The following is a 10,958-nucleotide window of genomic DNA, read 5'->3' on the forward strand; positions in this document are numbered from 1 at the left end:
GGAGAAGTAATGATTATCTCTCAAAAATGTAAACATTTCATAATAATTTTTAACATTATGAAAACATTTTTTACAGAGAAACTGGATCCAAGAGATTTCATGTTTTGCATATGAATCAGACAAAAACATCAAATAACCATGACAGGAAAGAAGTTTATGAATTACTTGCGAGTAGTTTATTGAACTGTTGTCATGTAGTATAAATGAACCTGTATGAGTGTAACATCCTGACAGTGTTATTACTATGGTAAAAAATCAGTTCTGGGCACACTGTGCATGACTGCTCACTGTACTTGCTACTTTGAGCATAACTAAAATGTGAAACACATGCATATGAAATAAAATAAAATAAATAGTTTTATTAACATCAGGAATATGATTCAACTGCTGTGCACAGCACATACGTAGAAAAGGAAAGGAAAAAAAAATCTTAAATATATTAGTATTTATACATAGCATCAACGCTTGTCCTCAGAAACACAAGTATGTCCTCAGTTTCCTACTGTCAAAAAATCTTTACAAGAAATCATAACTGAGGCAGAAGCATACAGAAATACAAAACTTTTAAACAAGGAGAAAATACAGCCACACGAAATCCTGGATTTTACTGATATGCAGAATGACAAGTGCTGATAGTCAAAATTAATTAGGAAAATATTGTGGATATGAACTGAGTATAATGAGTATATATACTGTAGGCCTATTAAAATAAATCACACTAAATGATTAATGATGCCTCACAGATACGGGGGTCTTCACTGTAACAGGATCAGCCACACAAAGCCATTTCAAAACAAAGACTCTGCAAAGCCACGAACGGGCATCCCGTTCTAATGCCTCCGGTGCTCCAAGGATTCCCGAAACCCTCCCTGCATATGAGAGGAGGATTCAGCCGTGACAGCTTGCAGTCCTTCACGCACATACGTTCTTCTCATGAGTCCAGAGTGTACCAGGAAACTGGTGTCTATATTCTATGCCCAATAAACATTTTTACAGCTGTTGCTATAAATCCAAGCGACATATATCAGCAGATGAGATGGCTCCGATTCCCAAATGTTCACGCACATCGCTCATTCTTCACAGACTTAAGATGGTGCTGTCACAATCAGGACACAAATGAAAGAAACAGCTCATTTGGCTCCCTGATTTCACTCCCCTATTTTTAATGCTTCATTAGTGCTCAAGATTTTATAACACATTCAGAAGACATACTGTATTAAAATAGCATTATATAGTTTGACCAGCGGTATTTTAGTACCGGTCTGCCAAACCCATTACTCTTTAGTTACTTTATGTAAAGTTTAACCTGCTTCCGCGAAACCACAGCCAAAACGTCTTCACAGATGAGACCACGAAACAAGCAGCTTGGCAGAGGCGAGAAATGATCAGCCTTTTTTGTCTCCCTAAAGTATTGCGTCAGTCCTGCAGAGGTCTGTCCTGATATATTCACTGCACTAGAGGAAGGAGCCAGTCCCACAAAAACTTCTTTTCATAGTAGCAAACGAGTGTGAATAACCCAGCAAGGTCATGTTACTAGATGTGCCCAACACAATCTCACTGCAATTCATAGCTGTTTTATTTTTGCCGAATTGGTGGATAATTCGTAATGTACATTTTTGTACAAATCACATTAATATGAAATCGCCACCATGTAAAATATGTTTTCTCATGAGATCAGGTTGGATTTGTTTGGATTCACGGTGATCTGAAAAGTTTGGCCTCAGATGCAAGTTAACATGAAACAGTAACCCATTTTAATTCTCTATTGCAATGAACTTCTGAGTGAAAACAGATATTTAATGGGAAAAAACGTGATTTTAGAAACTTGATTTTAGCCGTCAGAAATTATTTAATCATGAAAAGTGTCCGTTTATCATTTTGCTAAAATATTACAGAGACAAACATTTTTTCTTTGGAATAATGTGGATTGATAAATCGCAATGACCAATACACAATAAGACCAGGAATCAATGTAAAGAAAGTAAATCGGGACGATTTTGATTTCATGCTGATTACATTTTGCCAAACTTTTGTGGGCAAATAAGAACCATTTAGTGTAGAGATGTATGAAGCACAGCTCACACAGAAGCCACTTTAAAACCAATTTTGTGTTGAAATTACTGGAATTCACCCAACAGAGCAATGGTAAATTCAGTTAAGAGCAACCTTAACTGAATCCAGCATGGATCCAAACAAATGACAATGAGACCACAATGGACTTGAGAAAAGGAAACGAGACCTTGGACGGACCAGTTCAACTCCATGGCTATAACCTTGGACTAAAGTTGGATGGAAAACCATAAAGAACCCTAGCGCTACTATTGGAATCTCAAGGCTTCTGAACATCGTGGCTTTTACAAGACTATCCATGTGCGAGGGAGATGTCACCAGTGTGGCCTCTGCTCAGGTATTCCACCCCCACATACTCCAGACAGATTGAACAAACAACAAGGCTGTAAGTCTTTCTAAAATAGCATCATTCCTTTTGATTTCCCTTCAACCCTCATGCCGTGTTCAAATCATTTTGACCCATAGATATTTTCTTTTTCTTGAAAATGCTAGTTAGTGTTCTCACATTGGACTAAAACTTACTGACCGTGCTAACACAGGTCATTACAACTTTTCAAAAATAATTGTTGTACTTTATTGGTAGTTTTTCCACCTTGTTCCACCTCTAAAATGAACAACCTACAAAAAATTGCTTATTAATTTCTCGTCGTGCTATATTATTGCCAAATAATGGTTTTAATCTTCTTATCAACTTGTTTTCTTTCGATTAGCATGCATGGGTTTTTGTATTTGTTTTGGAACTGATTGATCATAGGCATCATTGATCTGAGTTTATGCACCTCAGCTTTTAAGTGACCAGTGCCAAAATGATCCACAAATGCTTTTTTCACTCAAAAACTGAAGTGCATAAGCACAGATCAACGAGGCCTACAACCAATCAGTTCCAGAAATAAATAAAACCTGTGCAAATTGAAAGAGAACAAGTCGACAAAAAGATTAAATCCAAGATTTGGTGATAATATAGTGTTAATGAGAGACTTACAAGCAATTTTCAAAAGGCACATTTTCAAAAACATTTTTGACCAGAAACACCAATGAGGTAAAGGTTAAAAAACAGGGTGGGGCCACATTTGGTGACAGAAACTGATGCAAACAAAGGCAGACATACCAAAATCATAAAAAACAGTGAGCGTCCCTCAGTTCGGATGCCACACGGCGTCTGCCCTGTAATTACATTTGCATAGCCTCTGCAGCAACAGGAAAGAGCCAGACTCGACTGCCTCCTTTGACCAGGATTCACACACACACACACACACACACACACACACTCACACCAGAAGCAAAAATAAATAAACATATACCGCACATATTCCCTTGAATCAAATACCATCACTGATGGCAGTGTGCCTTTAGCAACAAGCAACAAAGCTCAGGGCTACTGGCGTTTTCAGTGCACAGTCAGTATTTACAGTATTTTCATTGGTTTAGAAGACATTCTCATTCACAGCAATGCTTAAAGCTTATTTTCGAGTGCTCCTTTTGTTCAGGCAAACCTGTGGTAAGCAATAGTATAATCGAACCAGCCATGTTTAACATTTTCAGTGTGCGCTTGCATCAGTTGCCCTGTAGATTTCTCACTTTTTTGTTGTTGTTTTTTTTTTCTCGTTTTCTTTAAAAAAAATTCATTTTGATTGCAAAAACAGTCTAGTTCACAAATAAAATGTACAGCCTCAAAGCTCCAATAGGGGTCTGGCTAGAAAAGATAATAGCCCCTTTCACACATCTTTACTGGTAAATTACTGGTAAATTACAGTTTAGAGATCATGTGGCAACAGGATCTTTTTTTAAAATACCAGTAAGTCAGTTCTAGCAGCATTTTGGTTACTATTGTGTGGCGTTTTGAAGAGCAAAAACATGTTCTGTGTGATCATTTATGGAATCCTAGTTCCACCAGGGAACAAAAAAATTAAAAAAGGTAACTGTAACTTTTTTCACATAATTTTTTCTCAAAATTGCAAATAAACTCAAAATTCTGACTGACTTACTCGCAATTTCTCGCAGAGTTTACGTCTTGCAACTGTCCTTTTTTTTCGTCTGAATTCTGAGTTTTATCTCAGAATTCTGATGTTTTTCTCACAATTGCAAGTTTAGATCTCACAATTTCTTTTCAGAATTGCACAATTCTGACTTTTTTCATAGTTCTGAGGTTACTTCTCACAATTCTGCCTTATTTTCCTCTGCATTCTGAGCTTACATGTCGCAGTTCTGACTTTTTTGTTTCTGCCATGGAATGAAAAATAAAAAAGGTAATTGTGACTTTTTATCTCACAAATTTCTGGCTTTTTTCCATTGCAATTGTGAGTTTATATCTCACAATTTGGACTTTTCTTCTCAGAATTGCAAAATGTTTACAAGCCGTAAACTCGCAATTACTAGATAAAACATCCATATTATATGAGGTAAAAAGATGTGGAGGAAACAGGTTTCCATAATCATCCTCTTACGCTTGACACTCAGAAGTCAAAAAATTTAAAAGATAATTAAACCAAAACGCATCTCCACATATGAGCCGATGAAGAAAAAGTACTGCGTCATTTCCGATGACTGACATCACAGAGTTTACCGGTAATTTGGTACTGAGGTATGAATGGTCTCTTACCAGTACAAAGCCATTGCTTACTGGAAAAGTCATTCTGGTCATTTTCATGGCAATTTACTGTGATTACCATGTGAATGGGGCTAAAGTTTCACCTCATTTCTGAGTCAACATCAGATGCTGAACACCAGAGATGATCAGTGTTTACGAGCCGCTCTCACGTCTCATGCGGCGTTCTCTAATTAGAGAAAAGTAAAATAAAGCAGAGATGCACACCCATCCCCCTCACCCCTCTCCGGGGCCCTTGTGGGACAGTCCCTGCGGGGCCCTGGCTAACATATCAGCCCTATTTCTGACGCACCGTGGCGTTCAGAGCATGCATGTTAAAGGGGCGCTGTGTGGGAATGCCAAGGCACCTCAGCGTGACATGCAGCAAGAGTGATCTGCTTCCTTATAAGTGCTCACACAATCCCACAGCATGAGAAAAACAGAAAGAAAATAAAGTCAAAGATAAAAAAATAAAGACTTATGCTTGTGTCGGCTCAGACAGAACTAAAAATAACAAGCGTAACTCCATGCATCCTTTTAAACCATCTAGGTAGCTCTTTGAGGTAATAAAAAACATAATTTCACTGTAAAAAGCCAAGGAGGACTTCAATAATCCGTCCTAAAATCTGTTTGATTCTTGACAAGCACCTGATTACAGAAAGGAGGGCTGGGAGAGCCTCCACATCCATAATCAATAATATATAAATAAAAGTAAGCAGCGACGGATAGCATATTCAGTGATCCTAATAAAAAGCTGACCTATCCAAATATACATATAAAAAACAGTAAAGTACTATTTTGGTGATATTCTTGCAGTTCATTGTATGTTTGTGAGTCAGTTTTCAGACCTCTCGGGGAGATCAGCGCAAATGAAGAATTATTGCAAGAGTCTGCTCATATTCGAGGGAGGAAGTGGGTGACCGTCATGGCGGTGGTGGCCTTGTTGCCTCGCTTCGCTCGGCCACGTTTGCTGAGAGCGACATAGAATCCCTTGTAAACGGAGGACTCGTAGGCATTGTAGTTATTTGGCAGCAGGGTCTCCTTGAACTTGCATTCGTCTTTAAAGGTAGCCTGAAAAAAGGAGAACAGAATGAATGTGAATACCAACATTCAGTCAGATGCATCTGTGTTTAGCATCACTGAGATAGTATTTGTAATTCAATTTTTATCTTTGTATTTTTTGTTTTCATTTTCATTTTAGTTACAGTTTTAGTAATTTTGCTGTTTTTGTGATTTTTATTAGTTATTGGTTTTTTTAAATGTCTATATAGTTTTTATTAATTTTTATTTGAGCTTTAGCTATTTTAGTTCATCAATTTAAATTGAGTAATTTTAGTATCGAGAAACTATTATACATTTTCTTATATAAACATTTTGAAGTAGGTTTATTTTTGTATTTTCCGCTTTCTTTTTAAATTTGGTTAAAGTTTAAGTGATTTGTGTTTTTTGTCATTTTTATTAGTTATTGTTTTTTTTATATGTCTATATAGTTTTTGTTTTATGTTTAAATTGTTTTATTACATCAAGTTAGCTAAATGAAAATGAGAAATTATGTATTATTTTATTACTTTTATATATTTTTTATATTTTTGAATAATTTTGTAATTTCCAGTTGCATTTTAATTTTGGTTAAAATTTAAGTGATTTTGTTATGTGAGATTTTTTTAATGTATGCCCACATAGTTTCAATTATACCGATATAATTTCAGTTTTAGTTATTAAACTAAACAAAAATGACCAATTTTGCTTTGGCAACTATCTGAAATAAGCTGAAATTTGTTTGTATTTTATTTTATTTCAAGTAACAAATATGTTTTGTGTGTGTGGTTTTAGTTTTAGTTAGCTATAATAACCCTGCAATGCACAAATATTTTTGCCCTCATGACTATTAGTGAGTCAAACATCTTGAGCAAATAAATTAGGCTTCTGTTGAAGTAGTTAGTGAACTCAACTCAAAAATAACAGCACTGTTTTGCACATGACTTTGAGTGCAAATACATCTAACCTCTTGAACTTATCAGTTTCTCAGCCTCATTGCCCATAACAGCCAACATACTGAACAAACTTGCTAAGAATCTTTCAGGTGAGTCTGGTTCTTCAAGAAAACCATTAACCTGAAGCATTAATCTGATGCTAATCCCTGAGCTAAACGGGCCTTTTAATTAAAAACCACTTAAATGATAATTGCAAGACCGGCCTGTGGCATCTACTTTATCTCTGCTTCTCCAGAAGATGCTCTTGTAACACTCTGCAGTTTTTGGATAGAGCTGCCGTGCTCTCATGGGCCCCAAAGGACCAGTGTTGCACTGCGCTTGTCACACCTATGCCTAACTTCAGCCAAGCCTGCCAAGTACCTTTAAATCACACATCATTTGTGTAAAGAACAAACTACATAATCACTAGCTACAACTGCTATTAACAGTTCAAAACAAGTGTAAATAGAAGCTGCTCTACAAAATATTTCAATTTATGCACACATATTTCATTAAGGGAACTTTTATAAACACACTAACACAAAATAGGGTGAATTCAGGTTAATGTGTAGTCATCCCAGTGTCCCAATTTACCAGAAAGTGTAAAGCAAGATGAAAACTGCAATTACGCACTTTATGTGTGACTATTCCTACTAATAATATATAGCTACCAGCTAATATAAAAGAATGAGGCGTTAGTTTATAGGCTAAATGCAAGCAATTATTATAAACCTTTTTACTCGTGCTTGTAAGCCGCTTTGGCGCTGTGCCTGGATCTAATGCACTGCTTAATAATAATTTGCAAAAGCCGTGGAGCTGTGGCAAACGTACTGCTTCAACTAACCAGAGCACATTATATTTATAAGGCATGAATAATTCAATGCAGCACACGACGTAAACACTATTATTAGTCGCGCGACCCCCTCACGTGCCAACTGCATGGATCATGAATTACTTGAAAACGCTCAATGGAAGCGTCACCTGTTTAACACATACACGCATACAAGAACTCGATTTTCGGGGATGCAAAGCCTCGTTGCATATGCAGGCAGAATGAAAGGCGACACGGTTGTGCACACCTACCGTTCCGTACAACCTTCCTCTGTTATTCATTGCGACAAACAGCTCGCTTTTCACACCGTACAGGCTAATCACTCCTCTGGCCACAGTGGAGATCTCTATGAGACCTAATCAAACAGAACAAGCATGTTACACACAATAAAGAGGCTCCGCGTGACTTTGAACAACAAGGCATGCGGTGGGTGGAACCTCTGCAGGTGCCAATTGTGGATGCGCAAATGGCCTCTTGCGCCACTAGGCTACTACATTATTGCCGAAAGACGAACATCCCTCACACTTTGAGAGTCGTGCATGTTCTAAGCGCTTCTGGGCCGCACAAGGAGCCGGTGTAAAAATAAGTTGGCATCTATATCCGTCCCAGCATTCATGTCATGTTTAAGCCCAGCGCAGATATTTAGCACTAAGGGATACTGTGCGTGTGTCTGTGTTTTAATAGATTTCTAGTCTTTGCCTCCAAACTGACAAGTGTCGCTTACAAAGAATAAAGAGCTCTGCGCAATTAATTATTGCATTATTCCGTGAACTCACTGTACTGGTTCTCATTATGTACACCGTTTATCTTGCCGTCTGGGAGGACCTGAAGATGAAACCCGATGCCTACATTGCAGTATAGCCTCCGCACTCTTTTGATGCCCAGCAAATAGTCATTCTCCCAGTTCGCCTCTGATCTCTCTCCAGAGATCCCCAGCACGGAGCGGGAGAAGAGGCTCTCCCATCGCTTCTCCAGTAAAGTTGTCCTATTAGTCCTACTCGGAAGCGGACTGGAGGACACAATCCCAAATAGGAGCAATCCTAAGAGCAGAACGGCAGTCCTTGGCCAGTGTTGCGCGTTGGCCTCGCAGGACATACTGATGAGGAGCCTTTGCGCAATGGCCATCGGGTTTACCTTCGGGGCACGTGGTCAAAATTAATGGCACTAAAAATACCCCTCTTCTAGTTTTTCTTCCCTCGGCATGGTGGTGCAGGCTTAATTTAGCGAGGCAGGTCAGGACTTCGGGCATGCGACGGTGGCCCGAGATGAGAGCGGCGGAAGAACGGGGAGAGAGCGCGGAGACACGACTTGAGGTGAAGAAGGTGGTGATGACCATGTTTTGCAGCTCCAAAGCCTCGGGTCGTGGAGAATGCCACTCACCAAAATCCCTATCTCACCTCAGAAGCCACCCTCATCCTTACATGACATCATATTAGGGGAGGGGGGAGGAGAGAGAGTGAGAGAGAAAGTTGCGAGCGGCGAGGAAGAACTGGCCGGACTGATGATGATGGGTCGCTGCTGTCACTCCACGTGTGAAATGGGGGTCGCATGCTGAGCCTTATTGGACGGCTTGCGCGCGATCATGGGATGCGATGGGCACTCTGGCAGCGCCCAAATCGGGACGGTGGTCATATGTCTGACAGCCCTGCTTCCTTATTTAGAAGGATAGTATAAAAACAGTCCACTTGTCACCGGAGAGCAATGGCACCCCTGCTCTGTCACATCTCAGGCTGTTTGTGCAGGAAGTTTACACAACGACCTGATTCTAGAATACTGCGCTCCCACAATGCGTGCCGAACAAAACGTTCCGCGTCTCGTGCATCGCGCAGCCTGATGTTTTTATCTTCCGGGAGGCTGCCTCTCTAGATCTCGTGGCGGTCATGCTGTGCAAAAAGCACCTTCAAGAATGCTCGGACCGTGCGCAATGTCCAGACGTCAGCAGATGCTGCGCGTCGTTGCGCGGCTCTCCAGGTGCGCAGAGAGAGATTGTGGTGACGCTTGGGGAGGCGCTGTTGCTGGCAGCGTGAAAAGCGCCAATCACAATTATTTGCCATTGCCTGGTTCCTCTGGAATATGGAACAAAAGTCAATTATTAAGACGTTTCAGGACAATGTACTCTGCCATAAACATGTGTACATAATTATAGAATTTTACTATATCATCTTTATACTTTTACTATAATTTTACTTACTTTCCATTTAAATCAAAATAAATGTTAAATAAAAAAATTTAATGAATTAAAATTAATTTAATATATATAAACACACACTTAAATAAATTAACTGAGATATATACACATTTTGAAAACTTTTATCTATAGGTAAACTGGTTAGTAGGTATATATATATATATATATATATATATATATATTAATTCAATTTATGCAATTTAGTCAATGTTTAGTCAATGACTATCAAAAGTTTCAACCACACTGGGGGAAAAATATTATCTCTACAACACAATGCAATGCAGTTAAAACATTCAAAATACATTAAAACACCTGTAAAAATCAATACTGAAAATTCCTTCATATTAATACAGTACATTGTGCCCTATTTTTTATGGATGTTTTGTTTTAGAGTGTAATCATACTGTATATGACCCTAATCGGACCATATAAAACAAAAACTACACCTTATAGAACACTTCATTCAAACAAGTGTTTACTACTGTCATTTTGCATTATTGACACACTATTTTCCTATTTAATACTGTAAAGTTGCTTTGACACAATCTGTATTGTTAAAAGTGCTTTATAAATAAAGGTGACTTGACTTGACTTGACAAGTATTCCCACTTAGGATTGACAGCTGTGATTCAGGTTAACTGAAGAACTGCAGTGAATAGCAATAAAATTAAAAGTCATGACATTAACTTTTGCAGCTGAGAAGTCATCAGCTGTCTTTAAAATGCTTACAGCTCTTGTTAAACAGTGACAGTCTAATTAGCAAAGAAATCTCAAATCAGTAGCAAAATACCCTCTGACCCCTGAAGCACCAACACAAGCAGCATAATCAGTATCACTGACGTCACTGCAGGGCCTTCACGTCTAAGGATGTTTTTACACACAGAGTAGTGTATAAAAAGTAGGACAGTTTTGCTGATGTTGTCAGAATCACAATGACATGACTGTTTTAATAGCACACATAAATCTGGTTGCATGCATTAACGCTGATGCACAGAACAGCGAATCCACCCCTTGGCATAATTCACACAATTTCCACATATCCATGTTGATAACACAGCAAAACTAAGATCAAAGCAGACATTTCACATTCAGCTGTCATTGCATCTCAAGTTCAGACAGATTACGGCACACCCAAACATCTGCTGCACATCACTTCAGTTTACCTGAGATAGGACTCAACAGTCTGTGACTCGCTCAATGATTGATTTATAAATGAAACAGCTTCTAATGGCGAATGTGAATATATTAAAACTTGATTTTTGAGGTTATAGGCAGATACATTTAGCAGCACTTTATAGATTTGAAGGATAT

General features: G+C 38.5%; 1 protein-coding gene across 1 annotated transcript; it reads right to left on the minus strand.

The window, feature by feature from the left end:
• Window positions 1-4,715: 4,715 nt before the first annotated feature.
• LOC107579852 (fibroblast growth factor 6-like) lies at window positions 4,716-8,599 on the minus strand. The gene is made up of 3 exons (XM_016265646.1): window positions 8,236-8,599; window positions 7,711-7,814; window positions 4,716-5,725 (listed from the first exon to the last, which is right to left on the minus strand). Exons 1-3 carry the CDS (start codon window positions 8,582-8,584, stop codon window positions 5,549-5,551), a joined length of 630 nt encoding a protein of 209 aa, XP_016121132.1. The 5' UTR covers window positions 8,585-8,599; the 3' UTR covers window positions 4,716-5,548.
• Between the last annotated feature and the right edge of the window lie 2,359 nt (window positions 8,600-10,958).

Source organism: Sinocyclocheilus grahami, unplaced genomic scaffold, assembly GCF_001515645.1.
Source record: "Sinocyclocheilus grahami isolate Dianchi unplaced genomic scaffold, SAMN03320097.WGS_v1.1 scaffold33.1, whole genome shotgun sequence".
Classification (NCBI taxonomy): domain Eukaryota; kingdom Metazoa; phylum Chordata; class Actinopteri; order Cypriniformes; family Cyprinidae; genus Sinocyclocheilus; species Sinocyclocheilus grahami.